Source organism: Oreochromis niloticus, linkage group LG23, assembly GCF_001858045.2.
Source record: "Oreochromis niloticus isolate F11D_XX linkage group LG23, O_niloticus_UMD_NMBU, whole genome shotgun sequence".
Taxonomy (NCBI): domain Eukaryota; kingdom Metazoa; phylum Chordata; class Actinopteri; order Cichliformes; family Cichlidae; genus Oreochromis; species Oreochromis niloticus.
Window position 1 is genome coordinate 12,733,530 of NC_031986.2, and position 25,564 is coordinate 12,759,093.

At 39.7% G+C, this 25,564-nt stretch overlaps 1 protein-coding gene across 2 annotated transcripts in view; it reads right to left on the reverse strand.

Annotated features, from left to right (window-relative positions):
- Positions 1-3,156: 3,156 nt before the first annotated feature.
- Positions 3,157-25,564, reverse strand: part of LOC100703109 (semaphorin-5B) — a 43,923-nt gene continuing 21,515 nt past the window's right edge. For both annotated transcript variants that reach the window (XM_003455898.5, XM_013264503.3), the window contains 21 exons: positions 24,957-25,145; positions 20,165-20,264; positions 19,664-19,709; positions 19,471-19,533; positions 19,218-19,316; positions 18,516-18,729; positions 18,139-18,424; positions 16,592-16,727; positions 15,265-15,472; positions 14,960-15,167; positions 14,273-14,390; positions 13,926-14,110; positions 13,556-13,699; positions 13,304-13,451; positions 12,260-12,485; positions 11,089-11,310; positions 10,232-10,402; positions 9,135-9,284; positions 8,786-8,821; positions 6,944-7,155; positions 3,157-6,844 (listed from right to left, as the gene is read on the reverse strand). In XM_003455898.5, the coding sequence (XP_003455946.1) occupies positions 6,683-6,844; positions 6,944-7,155; positions 8,786-8,821; positions 9,135-9,284; positions 10,232-10,402; positions 11,089-11,310; positions 12,260-12,485; positions 13,304-13,451; positions 13,556-13,699; positions 13,926-14,110; positions 14,273-14,390; positions 14,960-15,167; positions 15,265-15,472; positions 16,592-16,727; positions 18,139-18,424; positions 18,516-18,729; positions 19,218-19,316; positions 19,471-19,533; positions 19,664-19,709; positions 20,165-20,264; positions 24,957-25,101 (3,279 nt within the window). In that variant the 5' untranslated portion in view covers positions 25,102-25,145 and the 3' untranslated portion in view covers positions 3,157-6,682. The remainder of the gene's footprint in view (positions 6,845-6,943; positions 7,156-8,785; positions 8,822-9,134; positions 9,285-10,231; positions 10,403-11,088; positions 11,311-12,259; positions 12,486-13,303; positions 13,452-13,555; positions 13,700-13,925; positions 14,111-14,272; positions 14,391-14,959; positions 15,168-15,264; positions 15,473-16,591; positions 16,728-18,138; positions 18,425-18,515; positions 18,730-19,217; positions 19,317-19,470; positions 19,534-19,663; positions 19,710-20,164; positions 20,265-24,956; positions 25,146-25,564) is intronic.

The following is a 25,564-nucleotide window of genomic DNA, read 5'->3' on the forward strand; positions in this document are numbered from 1 at the left end:
CGGCGTTTTTTAGCCGCAGATTAAACTCTCAGACAGCAGAGCAGAACTGTTCACTGGACTGTGAACAACAAACACTGGAGTGCCATCTATTCGGGGCAGTGATGTGAAGTAAAGCATTTGGGACTTGATGGGTAGACGCTGGTCTTTTATTAAAAATGTGAGCTAATCAGCGGTTGGTGCCTTTTGTAAATAGTTATTCAATTATTTAATATATTTAATAAAAACAGCATATGTAAGTGCATGTATGTATTCAAACAGGCAGGTGTTTATCCTGGTAAGCATAGAAACAGCATGCATTTATTTAATGTGCACAAAAAGCACGCACATGTAGAAAACATCGTTGTATATTATGTGTTTTAAAGATTTTTCTTTCCACACTTTTAATCATGTGTCATGTACTTTGGGGCAGGAAGGTGTGGCTTCTCCAACAGCAGACATAGCTGTTACTGCCATGATCCAGCAGCACTGCTCTTACAGTGGGAAGCACAAACAGGATTACAGCCTCAGTCACAGAAAGCAGGATTTCTAAGAACTCGGCCTTGCGGCGCCTTTTATCTTACAGAAGCAATAATCCCACAAAGGCCGCGGTAAATTAGCGGTGGGCAAGCAACAGACCTGACTGGAGCTTTGAAATTTTAGCTTTTGAAATTTGCCACTAATCAAGAGCTCTTCAGCGGTGACTATTCCCAGACCACATTCTGCATAAATCAACATTATGAAGGCATGCAGAGAGTTGTGCATACTGTTTATTGAGTTAGTTACTTTTTTTGACATTGAATATACTAATTGTTCACATGAGTACCAAAGGATGCCCCAGTACATTTCACACTGTCTGCTTGTGTACATTTACAGCAAAAGTATGCAATAAAAAATAAAGTTCAAGTGCTCGAAGTAAAGGTAGTAATAATAGTACTATTTACAGAAGTGCTAGGTAGATAACAATGTCACACTATTAAGCATTATTAAGTTATTATCAAGTGCTCATCATTTATATATCATTACTCCTCCTTACTATGCCATTTGTAAATACAGATATATTTATAAACATATCTGTATTTATAAATGAAACACACAGGAGGTGTAATAACATATAAATGATAAATTAAGCACCTGCTAATGCTTAATAGTGTGGCATTATTATACAGTGCTACCCAGTGCTGAAATGGGTAATGCCACCAATTTACCACATTAAATGAAATTATGTCACTGAAGTTATTAACAGTCAGATTAGCAGTGCTAATTACTGGTTAATTACCAATGGTTAATACATCAGTATGTCCAGTTTTTGACTCACAAGGATTTTTTTAATGCTAAAATTTATTAATTGTTATCCATGAATTTACAAATCTACTGTTTTAAGAAAAAAGTAAAGCACATTATTATTATTATTTTTATTTACTTGCAAAATTACAGTCATTTACTTGCATTCGTGAACAGAGGAATTACTTTCAGTGATGAAACGTTATGCTTGATTAGTCCAGTAACATGCCCAAAACTGTAGATCTGGTTAAGTTGCACTGTGAATATGCTGGTGCCAGATATTTAATCAAAGCTAAAGTCAAAACCTTAAATCATTTCAAATTGCCCATTGTGAATTTTTTCAAAGTAAAAGTCTGCTTCTTTAACAGATTAGCAACGTGAGTAAGTAAACAAACAGAGGACATAGTGCAGGTAACGTTTTCAGCTTTACTGGCACCTGCACCTTCCCTCCCTTCTCCACCTGCTCCTGTTGTTTGTATTATTTATCAGTTATACTCTGTTGACCTGCAAAGATAGAAACATATTCACCCTGGTATATCAAATGGTAAAGTTACCATTTTGACTTACCTGTAAGCTCGTCTGCTCTCAAACAATGTCAAATATTAAAGACATGAGGGAAGTGGAGGCAGTGAAGTCGCTAAAAGAAGAACACCTTGTGACCCTTTGCAGTCAAACGACTTGAAGGAAATAACACCTGAGTGCACAGAAAAGCTATATCAGCCATTATTTTTATGCCTTTGAGCCCATTTGTTTTATTTCTAGTCTATTTTGGGGGCTGGATAGTGATGTCACACTGTTTTCATGACTGTTCCTCTCTTATTTAAGCTTATATTTATTTGCCCAAGCCCATGCTTGGAGTTGGAGTGATTTTGTGTGACATCAGAAAGAAAACAAAGTAAATACTAGCTGTGCTTGCTCATCACTTAGTCTTACCTCATGACTCTTTTTAGGTACCAAAATTGACCAAAATCAACCACTTCAGAGGGTCTAATACAGCAGGACACATAGAGACTGCCTGGTTCTGCTTTCTCAGCATTTGGCCTGGCACTCTGACAGCAGCATTTTTCCTAATAGCATTCACAGCTGAAGAAACAATCATTTTTAAAAACCAAAGTGCTGACATTTCAGTGGTTCTCCACACCTCTGCTGGGAATATTGATTTTGGTTTAATACACAAAATAAATGTTATTACAGTTAAATCCTTTGTGCAGTTTCCCCCCCCAAATTCCAATATCTGTGATTTAAATTTGCAAAATATGTCATCATCATGGTCAGTTTCTCCAGTTTGATCTCGTATCCTCGGGTACTACTGCCTGGACTTTATCTTACTCAGAAGCAAGGCTAAGGCTAGTGTGAACATCATATTTCTTCTGATCTGTTGGGCATTCAGCAAATTCTCTAACCTCTAAACTTAAAGCTCCAGCCTATGTTGACTTGTGCTCTATTCAACTTTGCTGTATCAGCTCAGTCTTCTTTAGTCCATTTGCAGACAGCTGTAAAGTCAACATACTGTAGAGTGGTGTAGAGACATCCAAGATATTAAATCAATCAGAAAGATCGACTGAATAAAATAGTTCATTTGATCTTTTTGAACTGAATAGAACGGCATAAAGAGTCTTAAAACTGCACAGTCCTGATCTTGTCGTCTGCAAGGTGTACTAGGCATTTGCAATTTTTACTTCCTCATCCTTAAAAATCCTAAAATCCATTGTCTCCGTTTTAAAAGAAGACATTTGTAGTCCAAAACGAGCAGATTTCAACATAAGTTTGAAAGATTTTTTGCCCTTATTTGATATATTTTTCAATAAATCGAGTGGTTGTTAGCATATAGCAGTATTGTTATTCGATTTTTACCTGCTGGTGATGCTGGGGGGAAAAAAGCAATGACAATCAAACTATTGGCACCAAAATGTATTTTTTTCATCTTCATTGTTTTTTTCAGTGTACATTATAGAAAAATATAGAGTAGCAAAAGTTCACAGTGTCCAAAAGGCAGTGTTAAGTCACATCAATCATATTTAACACAAGCGTTTTTGGGAGCAAAACAAATCAATTTCGGGGACTTTTCTTAAAATATGAGGATAAATTGTGTCCAGTGTGAATCAGATTTGACACCAAAGCGGCCTTTAAATACAAAACTTCACTTTCTCTGCCGCATACAGGGTAGGAACACCGTTTTTAAAAAGACATTTCCATTTTCTTGGTTAAATACATTCAAACATTTGTACACTTTACACAAACATGGACTGTATATTCATGAAAGAATGTCAGTACATGCAGTTACTTGTATATAAACACACATATTGTACTATCGGGGCTTTTTGTTTCATGCTGTGTAAAAATGCTGAGAAACCGGTGCATTCACTTCTTGGTATTTACAAATTAGAGACACAAAATATGCAATATACGTTTTATCATTAACAACACAGTGCTTGGATTTAACACCAAAAAAAATCACTTTACTTTATTGTAAAGTTTATTTGTTTTAAAATAAAAATATACAATTCAGTTCAAATTTGTTATGATTTAGAGGTTAAGGGTGCAAAGTGTTTTTGGTATTACTAGAAGCCAACACATTTTTCAATTTCCTCTCATAGTGACTTTTATGTGGGAAATTTTCAGCAGTGCAGTTTGAGGTTGGGCTTTAATTGAAATGTTTTCGGCAAATCAAAGCAGAATCTGGCACAAATCATCAGGAAACCAGAGCCAGTGATCAACCAGTGCACCTCCAATCCAGTTATGTTAACAGCTTTTTCAGCTAAAAGCAACGATTTTGTTTCCATGTTCCTTTCCGATAACAGTGGAAAATTAACCGAGCAACCGTGCCAAAGATGCCCCTGTTTATTTACCTAATAATTTCCCCAGGAAATGTATTACGTTATATTTTATATTATGTAAAAAAAATGGCACATTGTAAGAAAAATTACCCACCATTTAAAGAGATAAGCAACAAATAGCTGAAAAACACATTTATACAAGTGCCTGCAATGTTGTCCAAGTAATGAGACACGCCATCACGAGACAAAATGTGGCTAGACAACGTAAGTTACACTCACCGGCCACTTCATTAGATACACCTTACTAGCAATAAGTTTGACTCCCTATTGCCTTCATAACTGTCTTAATTCCTTGTGGCATAGACTCACAAAGGAGCTGGAAGCATTCTTCAGAGATTGATGGGTACAGTTTAGCGATGAAGGGATGAACACGGTCAGCAACATTACTCAGGCTATGGAGTTTAAGCAAAAGACTGTATTAAGGGGTCCAAAGTGTCACAAAAAATGTTCCCCACACAATTCAGCTACCTGCTGAGGTTTGATTAAAGGTAAATTCTGACCCTGCCATCTGAATGTTACAATACAAATTGAGATTCGTCAGATCAGGCAACATTTTTCCCATCTTTTGCCCCAATTTTGGTGAGCTTGTGTTAATTGTAGCCTCAGTTTTCTGTTCTTAGCTGACAGGACTGGCATCCAGTGGTCTTCTGCTGCTGTAGCCTATGCTCGTCTGCATACTTGGTTTGAGTTACTGTTGCCTTCATCGTTCTTCCTCATTCTGTTGCTCAGTTTGAACTTCAGCAGCCTCAAAATTTGATCAATATGGTTTGAATTAAGAGACGTGCAGGGAGAAACCAGTTATTTTCTATGTTGTCTTCCTCAATGGAAAACACCAACGTTTAAGCAAATTTTATCATCTTAAAGTTTTACATTTTAAATTTGTGCAGAACCAAAACATAAACCAAAACATTTTTGTATTTTTGGGGGCAGCAGTTGTTTCCCAGTCACTTCAGTATATGCTATTAAATAAAAACAAAAATTGTAGCCACCATAAGCAAGTTAATCACAAAAAAGTTACATTTTGTTGCATGAAATTAATATTCATTTGAAAAGTCTAACACTGACTAATGAATTATTCACATTCTGTGAAATATACATGAACAGCTGTATTGTTTTTGGTGATTTTTGAACAGTAGCCTTGTAAAATCGGGGCGGTACGCCCCCATATTTTTCCATAGCTGAATCAGCAGACAGAGACACCAGTACAAACAGTGACATCTGTGAACACCCCTAAAATAATTTGTTCATTCTGCTGATAGAAAAGTTGGCAAACATGCATTTTCTTTTTTTACCAATGTACAGTACGAAGTCAAGCGTGTCAAAAATGTCCTCTTCAGGATTCCTGTCCATCGTTTTGCCAGCTAACTATGAAAATTAAAGCAAATAAGCTGCAAGTCTGTTAATTTCTTAGCTTTATTCAGAGTGGAGATGTTCCTTAATACCCATCATTTCATGGATCTGTTTTTTTATCATGGAAATCAGTCTTTACAAACTTAGTGCCCAAGCCGTCTAGAGAAGGTGCTGGCCAAAATTGCATAAAGGCCTCATAACCAGCGTAAAAGTCCAGTGGATCCAGTTACACACAATGTCAGTGGAGTTCAAGCCCTGGAGGTTTGGGTTCTGCTTTCTGGCACCCTGAGCACGACCAGGGCACTTCAGGGAGGGTGAAGTAAGTAGACAGGGGGGATCCCTGTAATTGGTGGTTTCATCAGAGAACAAACGAGCCTTAATAAAAAAAAAAAACAAGTCCTCCTCTGGGAGGTAAAAGTTGATGCACTGTGGCTCACGAACAGATGCACGCACAACATCTGAAACAAGGGCCGGATCGATCGGACCACCCACAGCTCGTTCTTGGTGACTGGCTCATAGTCTCTGCAATCAGTAAACCAGTCACCTCTCATTCTGGCTCTAACAAAACAGACAGCTACATAGTGAAGAAAGGGAGGAAATGAAAAGGCTGCCGGCTTTTGTGGGATACCGTCAAAGTACCATCAAAATATAAGAATTTAAAGAACTTCCTATAGATGCGGAAAACTAAAAAGACACTCAAGATGTGCTCTCAGTAGCTTCTTTATATGTGAACTGTGATTTGGGATCACCTTTGTTTCGGTTCTTCCTTTATATTTACACAATTGACCTTATTTTGAAGATTATTAGTCCCCAAATCTGGGATTAATAAATTAAATCTTCCCTAGTTACAGCACCACACAGTCCACATTGACTGACTGCGGGGTTTTTGGGCTGACAGACATTTATTCTTGTTAGGGTAAAATGACAAATCGTGCAGGGAGATGATGCGCAGACGGGTCAGATTTTTAACAGGAATTTTACATCTGAGTGATTTATACTCGAAATCTTTATAATCTCAGTGCTATGGTCAATAATGATAATAATAATAATGATAAAGCAACGAAATAGTCCAAAACCAAAATGACTTGCATGGCCAAAGATTTGGGTATTTCATGAATAAATCTAATAGAAATCATTTTGGTGTTTACCTTAAGACTATTTAAGACTTTGCTCTGATTTTTGAATGACAAGCACATCATGGTGGATGAGTTTGTTGGCTGAAGCCCGGCCTCCTCTCAGCTGTGCATGTAGGTCCTGCAGGGCGAGTCTGGATGGAAGTCGTACTTGCTCAAACTGGAAGGGTAGTAGGTGGTGGCAAACATATTACCTGAGGGCACCGGGGAGGGGAAATGGTTGCACGTCTCATCGTTCACATGAATGTTGTTCTTGTTCAGCATCTGCAAAATGGCAAACCGTGTTTTTAAAAATCCTCACTTTAAAAGCTGTAGAGTCTATAAACCATTTAGAAATGTATTTAAAGTAATGTACAAGCCCACCTTGAACTCCATGGGGATGTACTTCTCATTCTTTGGCGTGGCGTTGCCCTGCTTGTTGTAGGTGAGGTGGTTGGGTGTGCTCGGGTGGATAACCGCTGACTCTGCCGATGGTCGGTTCAGGTGGTGACAGTATGTGAAGACCAGAGCTGACAGGAGGGCTGCTGCAAAGAAACTGGCTAAGCCCACAGCTGCCAGCTGGAACAAGGTAAAGGCTGTACACAGAGAGGCGGGGAGGGAAGAGCGCAGAAACAGAGCCATTGTTAAACCAGTGAGAAATGTAGCCTTGTAAGGGGATGGGCAATGATAGGCTGAGATGGCAAACAATCGAGGACACTAAATAACACTGATGAAGTTTGAAGTGAAGTTTGCCTCAAAATGTTACAAATGCACACGATATGATCCACAAGCATAAACTAAGTTTACGAATGTGTGCAATTTGTGTGTAACTATTTATGTGCACAGTCTGATCCAGATGCAAATAAGCTGTTTGACCACACAGGATCAAACAGCTGTGTATCATTATCGCTTGCAAAAAGCTTCCTTCCCTCCAAATTCGAGAACACATTGACCTGGATTATATTGATATTCAAAATATACAGAATTTATATTTCCTAGTTTTCCACTTCCACTTGAACGCAGCTTACATTTGTGGATCTGTGAAGAGCTGGCAGTGTGAAATTTGTTTCAAAAACCCAAGTGGGCATGTTGCGTGATCTGTGCGTATCGGGCGATTTGTATTTGTTCGTGAATTTAAGGTTTTGTAAGTGAGAGTAATAAAAGTCACAAATATTTTTAAAGATTTGTACAAACAGGAAGGTTTTTGAAAGCGAAAATGATCAGATTTGTGAAGCTGAACTTAAAATCATTGTGTGTAAATGATTGCGAAATGTGCGGTGGCCCTGAAAGGTCGAATGCATAACAAGATAACCAAACAACAGCAAGTAGAAAAAAGCTGCAAAAGCACACAAAACACAACAGAACAGAAATAGAAAAACTAAAATAAAATAACGGAGGTTGAATAAAATAAAACAGGTCGGAAATAAAAAAAAAAATTCTGATCCGATTCTAAAAAAAAGAAAATGACAAAAAAATGTGATAGAACAGCTGCGGAAGTGACAAGCTAACAGGAAACAGCTAATAGCTAACATGTATGTACAGTTTTATATGAATGGTATGATTAAAAGTGTTTTCTTCAGTTGCATTTGACCTCTCAAGGCCACCATATTTTTATTCACCTTTGGGTATACACATTTGTAAAATAGTTTTACATGAGGACAAACTGCTTTGCATTTGTGTCTGGCTCATTTATGAGTACACTGTACACATTTGGAAATCTTAATTTACGCCCGTGGGTCATGTCGTATGCATTTGCGGCACTTTTGAGGTCAATTTTTCATTGTAATAGGAAATAGTCTGTCTGTGGTGTAAAAAATTTGAGCTTTTGTTAGAAGGGAAAGAAAGCGAGGAACTAAAAGCAACTGAAAGTTGATGTCACTCCCTGAATGGGACCAATATCGATTCCACATTTTCGGCCAATCCCGTGCCACGCGGAACCGAAGTCACAAACAAAAGTCAATATGGTACCAACTGTGTGGTACACATCAGGAGAAGAAGAAAGCCAATAACTTTTACAAGAATGGCTAGCTGTTGCTACATCCTCCAATTAAACCGAGGAGATACTGATTTGGTTTGGATGCAACGCTGGAAGAAAAGCAGGAAACCCTGCAGATATTTCATGCTGGGAATTGAAGAGTGCAGGAGGTGTGTATGTGTGTAAGCTGGGAACAATGTGTAATTATTTGGGGGAGAGTGAACAGAAAGACATCAGTTGTTTTCACTCACTTCCACAGCTCTGGTCCTCCTGACCGGGCAAAATGACTGCAGAGAGACAGAAATGAAAAAAGAAAAGCCATCAATGTAGAGAAGAAGAAAAAAGAAAATCACAGCAGCTCCGAGAGATCAAACAAGACAAAAGTAGTTAATTTCTCACAAAGCCTTCCCTGTTCTCAAGGTAGGCACGCTGCTGACATCTCCGCTAATTCATCTTTTTAATTTTCTCCAAATGCAGAGTGAACAAGTCAGCATTTAGCGTGCCTGATTAAACTTTTCGTGTGGACGGAAGTTAACTTTTCCAGCTTATATCTGCAACAGTCTGCAGCGGTCCTGTTTACATGTACGATCATGCGCTTACCCGGCACCTCGTGAGGCTGGCACGGCCTAGATTGGGTGACGTTGCCCTGGCAGAGACTGACCTCAGCCTCTTGGTTCTCATCGCAGCGGCGGGTGCGATGCTGCAGGCCCTCATCGTCACAGTCCCCCCACTCTGTCCATTCACCCCAAACTGCAAACACAGGAATGAGGGAAAACGACAAACGTCCAAATGAGAAATGGGAAAATAAATGCGCATTTTTCCAATCACCAACAAACTCAACCTCCTCTGCAAGGAGAGGAACTGTGTGGTAAGTCACCAAGAGTGCAGCCTGAGGAGTTCTGGCCACAGTGCATCAGTGCAATGGTCATCATCATCAGTCAGCAACCTTGTGTGCCTCCCGGGATCGCTTTGTTTCCTGAACAAAAGCCTAAAATGGACGAGGAGTTGATTACACCGATTTGCCTCCCGTGTCTCTGCATTTTTTTCTTCTTTTCAAAGTCCAAGGGAATAAAGATATACAAGAAGCTGCTCCCATCCAAATTCAGGTCGATAGGGAAATTTGGGGCTATTTCATTAACTGTTTTTCCGTTCCTTCTCCGACCTTCAGGTGACGCATGCTGGGAGAGGCTCCAACAGCCACATTGTTTTCCTTCTCATCACAAATATTGATTGGCCTGTGTGGGGGAGATTTCCCATCAGTGGCCAAAGAAGAAGCAGTTATTTAATCTAGGTAGACTGAGAGAATCTAGAGAGTATTTTTAATGGTGTAATAATTGTAATGAATTTTAAAAAATGTGCATATTTGGATAAAGGGCCTGTTTGCAACAAAGTTATAAGCCGACTTTTATCTTTAACTTCACAACATTAATGTTCAAATCAGATTAACTCAGCAGAAACTGCAGTCCTTTGTAGTGAATTCCCCACCTAAGACACAGAAATTCATATTATAACTGCTGATAATATCTGTACCATAATTTACTCATCTTCACTTCGGTTAGAAAGCTTTTATCTTCAAACCTAGACACAGACAAAATCTGCTAGTGATGTAATATGTTCAACTGATCCATCTGTGACCATTACACATCTTTGGTTTGTCTGAAACCTTCCATAGTGCAGCTTCACATATCCCTTCATACCCTCACAGGCGTGTATATTACAAAGGGCCTCTTCAGTATGCAGGCCTATGCAGATATCTCCTCCGTTGGCAGGGGGTGGGCTGCTGCATGTCCGAGTCCTCTGGTAGTGCCCGCCTCCACAGCTGGACGTGCACTGGGACCAGGCAGACCAGCAAGACCAGGCTCCATTCACTAGATTTAGAAGAAAACCTCATAATAATGTAACACAATGTAATGCAAGCTAATGATGGTATATAAAAGTTGCATGTAGCTGGGACCTGTTTTTAATTGGCATTTTTTCCACTGGCCACCAGGGGGAGACTCATATGGTAGCAAAAAGTCTAACTGTGCAGAGGTCTATAGGAAAGGACACTATTGCGGAGGGCCATGAATACCAAAACGAAATAAATATATCATTAAATAATGAATCAAATGTGTCATTAATAAATTAAAATTGGGAAAAAATATTTATTAAATGTTTTATATTAAATGAATGAATATTCAATTATTTATATACTGAATTAATTAATGATTTCCAATTGTAATGAATTGAATATTTAATTAAACATACAACAATAAATGAGACATACAACATACATTCATCTTGTAAACGATCGTCCCCACTAGAATAAAGACAGACAGGAAATCAATGTATGCATGCTTCAGGATGTGGGTACCTAATGATTGTTAGCCGCTAACACATGAGCGTGCAGTGACCACAGTTCTGCAGTCAGATCCACCACCCAATCAATATACATGCTCAGCTCTAGGCTTAATGCTTAATGGGACCTCAGTGTCCAGCTGGTAATGTCACTGTGGTTGTGTCCATCATTTATATACAGTCTGTGAGGTACAGTGCACTAGAAGCTCTCTGTTACCTGGACACGGTTGAGTGTTGCAGTCCTGATACTCCACCGGCGATCCCACACAGGCGCTGGGGTTGATCCTCCCCTCTATCGTCAAGCAGCTGCGTTTCCGAGTTCGGAAGCCTCTGGAGCACTGCTGGGAACAGCTGGACCACGTTTCCCAGGATCCCCATCGGGCACCTTGTGGCTGGGATGAAGTTCGGACACTTGTCTTCATTAGGTCTTCAACCAAAGCTGGCAACAAATATAAAACACATTTTGTTCTCTATCTTAGAATCCAAACAAGGGAAACAAATTACACTAAAAAATATGCAAGCCGATCACAACATCTGCCACAATCTGCTGAACAAGTCAGAAATTTTCTCTGAATTCAAATCGGAATTGGATGGTTTTATTGCTAAACTCAGCAGCCAGCCTGTTATGAAACAACAATTAGCGAGGTACAATGCAGACACAAAATGAGCTAGATTTCCCTGTACGCTGACACACACATACAGTTGGTATACCCACAATTGCAAATTATTTACATATGAATCCGAACTGCTTCCTGAGGCTTTTAAATGAGGCCACCAGAAACATTTCATTAAGACTTTCTTTTCTGAGGATGACAACTTGAGAGCAGTCACACAAGCTATGAAAAACAATGCCATTTCCCACTTCCTCAGCTTTACTTATTTTGGAGTAAATACCCAAAGGGTGATACAATCCAGATTCTATGAAGAGAAAAAAAAGAAAAGCTTAGATGACTCTGAGGGATGAAGGAAGAGGACATCTGCTTCCCCACAACAGTTCAATGATGTTTAATCAATCTGCTGACTGATGTCCACAGACAAGGAACCAGCTGTGTTTAGCGTGGCATACTGGGAGATATGCCACCGGCAGTGCTGATAAAAGCTCAGACAGATACAGCTCTAGGCAGATAGCGTGTGTACGACTGCTGTATGGAGTCGAGAAACTTCACAAAAGTGATTCAAACCTTACAAAATTTACCCCCACTTACCCTCCCTGTGGAATCCGGGTACACCTGCACTCTAGCAGGTAATCACAGCAACAGCTGTGTTTGCACATTTACAATCAAGCACATCTGCTGCGACTTACAAACAGAAAATATGGCAACATTTCTAGTTTCCCTAAGTTGTTAAACTCGTTTTTCCACATCTCCCAGCTTATTTCCAGTACTCACAGTCAGTCTGGCAAGCTCCAGATCCGTCGTTGGGGCAGAAACGGGTCTCCACCTTCTTCCTGCCCAGCTGGAGCTGCTGGGGGTCCGGCAGAAGTGCCCGGCAGGTGTACCTGAATCTCTGCTCCTGCCGTGACCCGTCTTGGCTTACATTGACGGGCATCCACTGGGTCCAGGGGGTGTTACGACGAACTTCAGGGCAAGCCTCCAGGTTACAGGCTTTGTACTCCTGCAGAACAGGATTTCCATCCAGCAGCTCATCAACTTTAAAGGTAATGAAAAGGCAAATCCCAGCAGGCTACAGCTACTGCTGTCTATCCTATCACAGCTACATCTCCCAATTGATTGCAGAGAGAGTCTGCTGCATTATTATATCCTGCCAAACAACACAAACATTACAGTTTTCCTGGGAGGGGGCTCTATCATGCAGCAACTTACTGTATTTAATAGGACATAAACTTGAGCTTTATTGAATGCAATGAAGAACAAAACCCTTTTTAGACGTGAGATTTCCCCAGTTGCAGACATTAAAGTTTAATGCAGAAGGACTTCCAGCCCTTTAATTGGGTAGTGCTCGGAAAGTTTTTCCCTGCACCAGCTAACTTTGACTAGCACAATTTTTTTTTTTATTTTGCCCTCAAAAAAGTAAATAAATAAATAATTCTGACAATACAAAATGAAAAAAAATGTAGAAGCTTTGTAGAAATAGAATAGCAGAGCAGATAGACTGGGTTGGATCAGATTTCCCAAGTGTTTCCAAAAATTGGCGGGGCTTCCACCTATCAGAGTTCAAATGTATACCTAATAAAGTGGCCTATGATGTGGATAGATAGACCGATGTTTTTTCCCAAGTCTAGCAGACTGAGACTGAGCAGAAAGAGCGGGGACTGTGTGTACCTGCCGTACGATCTGAGGTTCTTGTGGGGAAAACAAACGTCCTTTATCTTGTTGTGTAATAAAAACAGACAAGTAGGTCACTCACGTCTGCAAATCAACTCGGATATTATTTTGCCTACTCTCTTCTCTTCACATATAGAGCAAAAATACCGTAGCACATCCAGGACAGCTGTTTCCGTTCTCACAGGTTCTGGTCCTGGAGTGGACCCCCCCACCACAGTCAGCACTGCAGTGAGCCCAGGGTCCCCACGCAGTCCACACTATGGGAAGTGGGCATGGCTTTTTCTCATTGCACAGCCTGGAAATACAAAGAGGAACGCACACATGCACACTCACTCACACACAGAGCTTTATAATGCAGTAATCGGGCCTGATCGCTAAATTCTGAAGCAACCTCCTCACCTTTCCTCCCGTCCCTGGCCAACACAGACTCTACCGCCGTGGCGAGGTGCGGGGTTATTGCAGGAGCGCTGCCTCACCTCAAACCCAATGCCACAGCTGCTGCTACACTGGCCCCACGATGACCAGGGAGTCCAGCCGCCATTCCTGAGAAAGAGAATGTAAGAAAGGATGTGACTGAGCCTGATGTTTTAAAATGAACGTCTCCATTTTTAAGCAAACTGTCTCCTTTTATGAGTGTATTAGTTGTTAGAATATAGTTGAACATAAAGGACTATTTTTAGATTTACTTACATAACAGTGCATTTTGTCAAAGATTGATTTCAAAGGATTAGTATGGGAATAATGGATGTCTGCATGAAAACAAATATACCTGGAGCAGTTTGCCACCTGGATCGTCGGGCCCTTGCATTCGATCCCTCCACATCTGGCCACCGGTCCGTCGCAAAAGCGCGACCGACACAAACAGCTGCTGATGGAGCCATCGCCATCATCGTGGTTACAAGGCTGCCAAGGCTTCCAAGGACCAAAACCACCATCCTGAGTCAGGTTCCTCACCTCCAGAGAGGATTAGAGAATCACATATGATAATTAGCATGCTATATTAAGCTAGCGATAATGAGTTTTTGTTTTTTATTATCAAACAGGGAACTTGTGATGAAATTCTTATTAGAAGTGAGACAATAAAGATCAATACAACAGACAAACCCAGTGTCTTACGGGGCATTCAGTGATGTTCTGCGTCCACTGGTTCATGTTGGAGCTCTCCTCGATGGTGGTGCACCGCTTCTGTTTATGATCCCAGCCACAGTAAGGGTCCCGGGCCTCCATGCAGGAGCTAACAGGTATTCAGACAGACTATCAGTGTCTGTAGATGCCTTTCTTTAGCAGTGTGCAGATTTTTAAGCTGACACAAAGTCGGACGATCTACTGATTTTTGTGTTTCTGCTCATAAAAGATCTCCTGTTGTGTTCTGAGTGAGAAAGCTGTCAACTATTCCAGCAGTGTACTTATTGTCAACAAAATTCATAAAAGCCTGCTTGATATGTCTGCTCTGAGTCTTGCCGAACTGTACCCTGACAGTTCAAAATGTGTCTCTTTGTAGGGAAGATAAATAGGGCTCTTAACATAATCATCTTTGTCAGCATTTGTTCGAAGGCCCTTCAGACTTGGACACCCGCGTGTGTTTGTTAGTAAATTTGCCCACTCATCACCAGCACCAGAAATCAATATAAAATCAATATATGAGCAGCCTCACACAGAGTAAAGGCTACAATTTTTAATTTGCTTCATACTAAATATTTATATTCAGTCATACTTATGGTTCTTATGTTCATTAATCAGTAGGTAGATTTGTTTCTATTTGGTATAAAGACTAAAAGCATTTTAGAAAATCTTGGACCAAACCGTTCAGTCGGGTAGCTGGAGCAGCGCTCTAATGGGATCTTCACCAATCTGTCATCGAGGCCCACAAACAATGATCTGTCATTGTGGAGGATTTGCAGACTCTTTATTGGCCCCACTTTCCCTTCGGGCAGGATCCTGAGCTCCTCCAGGTAGCAGTCATGCAGGCTTTTATTGGTTGTGGAGAGAGCCTTCAGAATGGTGCCATATTCTTTTAAGACAAGAGGAACAAGAGCAAGCTCTAGGATGGCAGATAAAAAGCCAGTTCGAGTGATTATTTTCTCATTTTTAATTAGAACGTGTCTCACCCGTGCCGATGTACATGACGTGGTAGAGAGAGTGTCGGCCCTGCACGATATCCACCACCAGCTTAGAGAAACGCAGGTTGTCCTGGGTGAGCAGGGGGTTGACGGTGACTGGCTGGACCACGTCGTTCATGAGGAAGAGCCGCTGGGCGTCCTGGAGGCTGCGCTCTGTCAGGTTTCCCCCATTGGCGCCCTCCTCTAATGTGCCACACTGAGCAGTCAAGAAGGAGGCAGCAGGAAGGTGTTCAGTGAAAGGGAAGATTCTTATACTGTGTTATTATGGACAGTCTGCATAATTCATAATCCAGAGAACTCTTATTTGTAATATACTGGCCAATTATGCAGTCTCTTAGTTCTTCGTCTAGCTGAAACATGCATTTAAACACATGTCTCTTAAGATTCTCCCCCTCAAAAGCCCATTTTCTTCTGATGAGCTGCTCCTCATTCAGTGTTTGTGCATTGCACCTCCACATAAGGCAGGAGTGTTAAACGTAAGGCCTGGAGGCCAGAACTGGCCCAGCAAAGATTAAAATCTGGCCCACTGGAAGGCGTTAGAAAATGTGGATGAGATAAATTTGGTACATTTAACTGTATTTTCATAAATTTTATAGCTTTTTCAACTGATAAAGACCTCCCCTACAGCCATGCATGCTACCCCAAAGTAATGAAGTTACAAACAATTAAATGACAGAAAAGTTCCCGTTTTTTACAGTGTGTCCACAGTAAAAAAAAGAGTAAAGTCCTCTGATAGATATCTTATTATCATTAGGCATGTAAATAGTTTTGTGCATGCTAGCTTAATGACACACTTACAGGCAACAGATGCTTCATAAGTTTTTTCTTGTTTTATATTTAAGGACAAAAATTCAGGCAAGATCATTACTGTTGCAAAAGGACCATTAGCGACAGTGTTAATTTATATTAAATAAATGCAAGTTTAAAATTACACATAGCAAAACACATGCTTATATACAGACATTATACAACAGGAAATGTGACTACAGTTTCCCTGTAGCTCAAACTGAATAGCACTTTGCAGATGCACTGAGAAATTTGCCAAGCACTTATTTTGGGGACATGTATTTGTTGGAGCTGAGCAAAAATTCTCTGCTGCACTGCATTTAGATATCTGCAATCAGCACAGAGTGATGAAGTGGATGTCAGTCTTTTGAAAATTTCTTTACAAGCCTTGGTGGAATTGCTCGGCAACTGTGGCAAGATAAAGCTGTTTGCTTTAGCGTCCTCACCAACCTCATGTTCTCAGAGAAAAATACATATGTATAAAGAAGTCTGAATTCTTTGTCATTGTCCATGTTTTGAAATGAGTTACCTGAAAGTTGGGTATAGGGTTTGGAGTGGACAGCCAAGCAGTGCGCGGGTTCTCCTGGTATCGAAATGGTCCATTGAAGGCTTGGGTGATGGCACTCAGATTAAAAGCACAGACAGCAGAAGCTGATATGCTGTTTCTAGAGAAGCACAGGAAATTACAATGCTCAGGTCTTAGCTAATGAATGTGAAGGAAAGCAAACATTCTTGAGCACATCTCTATAGAAAAGCACATATTTCCTGAATTGTTAAATTTATAACAGTAAAATACAAAGATAACCTTTTAGTTGCCTCAGTTGAAACTACTCTATGGATTAAACATTAGTGTAAAGGTGTGTAGTCTTAAAGCAAGCCCCAAAGGCACAGCTGATATGTGAGGACACATTTACCAAAAAAATACCTTTCATACAAACATGATAAGAGAGATTAATAGTTAGTCCTTTTGGTCTAAGTTTTATTAAAAAGCCTCAAAGTGCTGTCTAGGTATATTAGCCAGAAAAAGACTGATGTACTCAATAACACTGTAACTTACCAAACCAAGTGTTTTTTACGAGGCTTTAAAAAAAGGCAAGTGCCAAAATAATCCAGTTCCTTTAATGGCCAATGTGTTAACATTTATGACTTTAAAGACGAAATAAGCACATTTCTAGCACGGTATAATAACCTGTCTTGGTTTTTATAGACAATGACAAACTGGCAGCTGTCCAGGAACAAATGCTTATATATCTCACCATTTTAAAGTGACATAAGGCTTTAAAGCTATGCGTAATTAAGGTTGTGTAGACCTGGAGTGACGGGTAGGTGTACAGACAACTGTAGCTGCTAGCTATAGTCTCACCCCAGCTAATTTATGCCCATATTTTTGACCAATTGTGTGAAATTATGTGACAGACGGTATTGCCTTCTGGGTAGTTCATTGTACTAACAGGCTGTCTAACTCTTTTATTGAGTTTTGAGTCAATTCTATGCATTATTGATTGTATTTAGCACTAATTAGCTAATGATTACTGATGCAAAAGGACCATTAGACCATTAGCGACTGTTAATTTATATTAAATAAATGCAAGTTTAAAATTGAACATAGCAAAACACATGCTTATATACAGACATTGACAGTGTGTCAGTGTGGCAGAATGTGTGTCAGTGGAACACAATTTGCTAACCTAGCTAGCTTTCAATAGCTAGCTTAGCACTCCATCCTTGTGTCTATATTTAGTCACGTTAAGCAAGCTGGTAACAGCAAAAACACAAAATTTGTTGGTGAGGCTACAAGTTTCTTACATTGTAACTTTTTTTGTGATGTCCTGCCTATTTGGCGCTGAAAGAGGCCACCCAAACACGTTTTTGAAAACAACAGGACTTATCAGGTTACCTCAAATAAGTCAAAATATATGGACCAAAAACAAACATCCATTAAAGAGGACATAAATGAACAGACTGGTTCTCAGGAGGATATACTATATATATTTAGTATGCTCTGAGTTAACTGACTTTGGTATGTAAAGTCAATGAAATAGTTCTTTAATGACATTATTAACAAACAGAACTCACACATTAGTGGTAAAAATGCCATAAATCAGATCTTGCTCAGGTAAGTAGAAGGTGCTCTGGAGCTCGTTGTAGTAAAAGGGGATTTCTCCTGAGCGTGAGCAGTTGAGGCGAGCCTTCATGAAGGTGGTCCAGGTGTCCTCCAGTAGAAAGCGTCCACCCATATCATTCTTACAGACCCGAGCCACTCGAGAGAACACCATTTTCCCACAGTCATTTTCCACCGCAGTTTCCCTCAGGAAGAAGTAGGCAAAACGACCAATTTCATAAACGGACACAAAATGAGGCTCTAGAAGAATAGAAGAGGCAGAGACACAGGTCATGTGATGGATCAACAAAAGAACGATGAAAAGGACAAATCCGTGTGGTGCTTTGTTAACCGTTGAGCCATTTAGAGTTGTACTGGGCGGTGCGCAGGGGCGGCATGTTGCCCAGGCTCCTGTAGATCACTGGGTCACGTCCAGAGAAATCAATCACTGTGGCAGCATACAGCTCGCCCTTTTCTGTGATCATGGCAGTGGAGTTGTGACGCGGGTCGTAGGGACATCGGGCAACACCATTCACAGTGTCTAACACCTGACTGAGGTTAGAAATCTGACAGAAAGAAGGGAAAACTGAACTAAGCATTTCCTGCTATTTTAGGGGATTGACAAGCAATTTTGTCCTTACTGTTTTTATCGCTTTATTCACATTATTTCAAAACTTTTAATGAATTTCAAAACTTTTAATAATGTAATCTTCAGTTTCTACCATTTCCCAAATGCACAAAGCTGCTGAAGACATTTGAGGATCACAAAGGCGCCAAAACTATTTATAATTACTAAATATAATTACAAAATATATAGAGAAAAGATAAATTAGCTAATCAAAGTGACTAGAAAAAAATGACTTTTATTGTTAGATTTCTTGATTTTATCCTTTTAAAATTCCATGTCCTTTTTCCATTTTACATTGGGATCTAGCAACTTATAATTGCCTTTCTTTTAATTACCCCAAAAGGATTTTAGACTATAAAATATGTTTTTTCTTGTCATATAGTTTCATTAATTCTACTTAAGTGCAAAAACTGGCATTTTACTAACCTGCCTGGTTATGCAGATAGGGGTAAAAGCATTGGTCCCACATGTGAAGAGCGTCCTTCCGCTTATCAGCAAAACCCGTACATAGTTTTGGCATTCACCCTGCAGACAAATACACTGGGACTCAGTTTTCCTGTTTCATGAGATGCATCAAAATGTCCAGTATAATATAATCATGTAATAACATAATCCAGTCTAACGTAATATGTTTCTGAATACACAGACAAATATCTGTATTTCAGTCACAGCACAATACCTCCGATTTGCCTTTGCTCTGACATGAGCGCTTTGTGTCTTCATCGGATGCCCAATCTGTTGCCTGAGGAGAAATGTTTAATTGTAGAATTTTTTTTATATTGGAACTTTATATTTAATAGCAGATACTGTTAAAATGTTTAAAAATAAAATGTCTTTGACAGTAGTTCATTTTTATGTAGTCTTAACCTTACCTGTATGAGGGAGGTATTATTCAAACTCAGTCTGAAGAGGAAATTTCTGTAAAAGATATTTTATTTTACAGCTAAAACAACAGACTGCTCACAATAGCAGTGTACAGCATATAAATGTTAACCTCTAGTATCTCCCAACTTCTGTCCAGACACAGTTTGATCAAAACACATTTGTGGCGCCTGTGCAATATAATTGTATAGCTTGTGTAGCTGGATTTTTTCGTCTTCCTTTTGGGTCTTTTTGCTCCATTTAAGAACTGTCTTTACCCTTTAGTGCCGTCTTTGGGCTTTCAGGACTTTGTGTTTTTATTTAAAAAAATGTTGCTGTGTGTATTTTCCTTGTTTATGTCCAGAAATATCATCATTTAAGAATTGGGGGCTTGTCCAGGATATGAACTCTGGAACGCTTCTATGATGACACATCATGTATCCACTTTACACCACTGTATGCTAGTAACATGCTGTATGATTACTGTTTGAGTAATGCATGCTATTTGGTACCTTGCTCCTACAACAAGCTGGTTTCGTCTCAGGTCCAAAGCAAGTTGGGAGAAGTCCTTTGCACCTGGATGTGAGAACTCAGACACCCAAGACCTCAATGCTGGATGCACAAAGAATTAAATGATGAGGAGTGAGGGGAAAAAATAAGAAGGTGTTAGGAAAAAGTGTATAAAAGTAAGTGAAAACAAAAGCAGGAAAGGATAACATGAAATATGAGAGACAAGAGAAGAAGAAGATGAAAAAGATCCATTATCCAGTGTTTGCCTTTTGCCAGCTTTACAACTCATCTTTAATCTTAGGGCCTAAGACCAGAAAGGAGGCTTTTAAACAGACTGAAAGTACTGATTTATTTTCCAAAATTATAGGGTAGGACATAAAGATCTGGAAGTCTCCCAATTTTCATATTATATTCCTTGTTCTAATTAATTAGCAATCTCTTGAAATAATTTATCTTGAATTCAACAACATAAATTTACCATCACATAAGACTGCTCAATGTCAAAGTAATAAGATGAGTAAGGCATATCTATCAGGTCTTTACTTTTTTCTCAACTTGTGCAGTTGTCTCAGATTTTTTTAAGGACACACTGCATACCATACTGAGATATTACAGACTTTTACATTGTAGCTCTTTGGGACACACCTTGTTGGTAGAAAATTCAATTTTATGTCTTTCCATTAAACAAATGGGAACAAATTATTTGTTTTGTAACAGGTTGCTAGTCGCAAAGTGCCTAAAGATACACAAAGAACTACTTTAAATTTTGATCTTTCCTAAGTTGTCCATTGTGTGTAGACCCAACACTGGTTCATTGCTTGAGTAAGGTGCCTTTTTTGCCAGGTCAAGTACAAGAACTGAACTAAAAACATGTGAAAAAGACACCATCCAATCCTGAAGCAACATTGCTCAAAACCAATTTAAAAGATAACAAGTATGTCTGGCTCCCTTTAAGCAACACATAAAGAAATGAGGGGTGGCTTAAGACTTTTCCATCTTCTCAAGAACTTTGTTTTGAAAGTTTGTTTATAACTTTAGTTTATCATGGTTGACAGTACATGCCCTTAATTGAAAACCACCACCTGAGCAGTATGACAGCGAATCAGAACTGAACGGTAAATACAGTCGCTTTAGCTGTTTTACATGAGCTTCGGGGAGTGTGAACAAACCACATACAAATTAATGCTTCCTGCAATGTTTCAGAGCAAATTACCGCTGCTGCCTCTCAGGAATAAATGCCTGTTCCTCTCATTTGATAGCCAGCTTGTGGGAAAAAAATGTATCAACAACAAAAGCAGCACGGTTTGCCAGGCAAACACTTTGAGCTGAATGTAAACTGACATCCAGTCAAAATAATGACATCAAAGGCCCTTTCACAGTCATTAGACAGCTGAAGAAGAGCATTTAATGAGGCCATGCTGCAGACACAACATCAACACCTTTATTAATTTCACATAAATCTTTACATTCAATTATTTTGCAGAAATTGCCAAGCACAGTTCCAACTTTCAACGTGTCTTTTGTAAACCTCGATGCATGAGATAAACACAGTTCCAACAAATCCTTATTAATGCAAGTTAATTCCAACTAAGAGTTCATAGTGCTGCCAGATTTCACAACCTTATATTAAAGTCACGCTTCACACTTTGTATTGGTTAATCTCAATTAATGTCACATAAAACAACAAATTGAAAGGTTATGAGCAACCAGCGTGTCAAGATGCTTATTAGAAACTGAACTATCATTCTTGTCTGGTCTCAGTTCTGCTTTGAATAGCTCTGAAAGAGGGCAACAAAACAACATGAATACAAACCATCACTTGAACAGCAGTGATTTTCGGAGAGCTATTGAATCCAAATTGCTTTTGTGCACTTGCCTGTGCACATAATGAGCTGCTGCAAAGCGGACAAGTGCAGGCAGTCTAAGTCTCTCATTCAAAATACCAATCTGACAGCTGACGGAGAAACGACTTGTTCTAATTTCTTGGACTTTCTCTTTTAAGTCCAAGAAATTAGTTAACTACAGGGAATCAGAAATCGACACTCATTCTTGCAACAAAAAAGCCATTAACTAAGAGCGTCTAGTTTCATCGGCCTTATATTTCAGATTTCAGAACTGTCTACACTTTGCATTATGTAAGTTGGCGTCTGCTGCTTGTGAACTTCTTTGCATTTTAGCAATTTTATTTAACAAACTGAGCAGACACAGGAAAGAAAATAAGATTACAGCAATTATCATTGTTATTACTGAACCTGGATCCTTTATTAGGGATACCTTGCTGGTGTCAGGTCAGACCTGCTCTTGGCTTCAGAAGAACTTTAATTCTTATGGCATAAATTGAACAAGATGCTGGAAACATTCCTCACAGATTTTGGACGTGATCGAGTCATACAGTTGCTAGATTTGAAATCAGTGTCAGATGATATGAGCTTTATCCTGTTGGGAGCAGCCATCAGACGATGAGTCTACTGTGGTTATACAAGGACAGACATGGTGAGCAGCAAGACTCAGGTAGGCTGTGGAGTTTAAACAATCAACTGGTATTAAGTGTGCCACACCATTATACCACCATCAGTCTGACCCATTGTTACAAAGCAATGGGTCATCGTGGAAATGGAAATCGTGTTCACAATTCTGACCCTACATTTGAATCAATACGCATCACATCAGGCGATTTTCCAGTGTTTCCACCTGTTGTTAATTTTGGTGATAATTGTAACCTCAGTTTCCTGTTCTTAGCTGACAGGAGGGTTTCCCGGCGTGGTCTTCTGCTGCTGCTTCTGAGGGTGCAAAGACGCTGTTCTGCATGCCTTGGCTATTTGGGAAAATCCAGCAGATCGGCAGTTTCTGAAATAATCATCTTTCTCAATCATCTTTCTTCCCAATTCAGATGCTTGGTTTCTTTGGTCCATTTCTTCTGATTTACTGTGTATTTCCTGTGTATTCTGTGCTTCCTTGTCTGCTCTTGTGTCATTTCCTGCTTTACTTTATTGTTTGTTGTTTTCTTGTGTTCTATGTACCTCTTGTCTTTGTCTTTTTCCACCACTACAATGCCCTGATTGCTTCCACCTGTTATCGTTTTACCTTGCTATACATGGTGGCTTTTTGTGTCTCCCTTTGTCAGTTGTTACTTTTTGGTTTCTTTATAGATTTCTACAATTTCTATATCAGTTAAAACTCACCTTTTGCTTGTTATGTCATCTTCAATCTGTGTCCTGTGTTTTTCTCTTCTTTTCAGACGGAAACATAACTTGTCCAGGATAAGGATAATTATTAGCTAATATTGCTGTTCCTTGTCTATTTCCATTTCCAGTGGCATTTAACAAACATATTTTCTCAAAAGCTGTAGACTATTGTGGGTTTTATGGTAGGTTACAATATGGCCGTGATAGCAACAGAATAAGCCGTGCAACAGCGTTTAGACAGCAGTGATTAGAGCAACAAAAGTTGGTGAAATGACATTCTAAAAGTTTAAAGCTTTTATGGATTTGGACAAGACTTTTGTGCAAGCACCCAGGCTGCTGTGCTGATAAATTTTCATGAGAACATTTTTTGAATGCAAACTAATCAATCGCTGTTGCTGTGGTGGAGATTGTTGAATATACAAACCCAATAAAAATCAGTTTTTAAAGAGCGGCGAATGAAATGTTGAGAGATGGCATTGATTTAAAGTTGGTGGATAAGTGAAGATTGTTATACAATTATGCAATCGTTATTTAACTTTACAAAGGATCATAAAATGTTTGTGACCCAACCAAACCTCCTTCACAAAGATACCATTTCAGCTTCAGTGACTCTTTATTGCTTGTGTAGCAGGGTCTGGCCAGAGAACCTCCTTGTGTTTCCAAGAAAAAATTATACAAAGTTAAAGTAAACATTACCAAGGGATCTTTAGATCCATATATGTACGTTCTTATTCAATGAAGCACTGGAGTAAAGGCACTGTTTAGCAGCCATGGTTTGACATGAGAGTATGAACAAAATGTTGGGGTGATAAAATGAGACCACACTGTTATTAGAAGGGGCAGACATATATACAGGGTTTTTTTCATACTTTAATTTAAATCGAAAATGTATATCTTATGTAGCCTTTTGCATACAGTTGGTCCTCATACAACCCTTAACCCATAGCCTTTACGCCACTTATTCAAGCAAAAGATGCATTATGATTTACAATAAGGCTACCACACTGCTTGCTCACAACAACCTGCTTAAAGAGCCTGAATTTGAGAACTGTAGACAATCTAGGAAATGCATGCATGTCTACAACTTTGCCTACTTCTCAACATCAGCATGACAACCCAATCGTTGTGTGATAAGGTTAAGATCTCTGATCTTGATCTTGGTCTTGATCATCAATCACTTTAAAAGTGGGCTCAAAGAAACACGGCCTTTGTGTGCGTGACTCTTTTCAATTCGCCGACTTTCTCATATATTTGTGAGTGTGTATTCTTACATTAAAAAAAACGACACAAATTATGTTGTTTAAAAACAGAAATTGTCTTGTGGAAAATAGATACACTGACCTCTTTTCACACTGGGTAAATGCGCAAGCAACGCAGTCTCTTACTTCAGCTAAAAAAGTGTCTCCCTTCAGCATGAACTTTGGTGCTAGCTTGGGGCCTTTGTTCAGTTTGGCATGTGCACACGAGATGCTACGATGGGGTGGGCCTAAACTAAAGTGATTAAAATTTACAAAGTTCCTGATTTTGCAAGCGTGCCTTCATTTTTGAGCCCTAACTTCATTCGTGGGCCTCCCTCCCCACTCTATGGGTGGTGTGTTTCTTTGCTCACCTTGGTAGGAAACAACAGGATGTTCCTTTCTGCTGCAGTCTGCAGGCTTGATGTGAGGCTCCTCTGACAGACACATGGATAAAGAGATGACCAGCACAAGGCCACAGGGGGAGAGGGCCCATACCCCCCACCCTGATGTTACCATAGTTACAACCGCATCCAGTCTTCTATCAGGACCTCAGGAATCACCTGTCGGAGCAGAAGTGATATCTGTCAATCAACCAGACAGTAATTTCAGGGAGAGTAAACCAATCAGCCTTGTGACAAATAAATATCCTTATATTTTTTGGCATTTAGATAATCACTCTAGAAAACTCAATACATCAGTGCTGGACTCTAAAAATCCATATCCACTCAGTAATAGCTTACACTTGCACACACTCTCTTCTCTCCGTCCTCCTGCCCATTCATCTAAATTAATTTTGCCAGTCGACCGGCCCCGCTGTCCCTGCTCAGTTTCTGTCTGTCTGCTTTTGGTGTCCATCGCCTCAGTGTCAGCAGGACTCGGTCATGGCTAATTCACCTCAAAAGGCCAGAGCCGCCAATCTTCACTAAGGCCAGCTCTCAAACTTTGGGTGCCTCTTTCTGACTGAGGGGATCCATTCAGA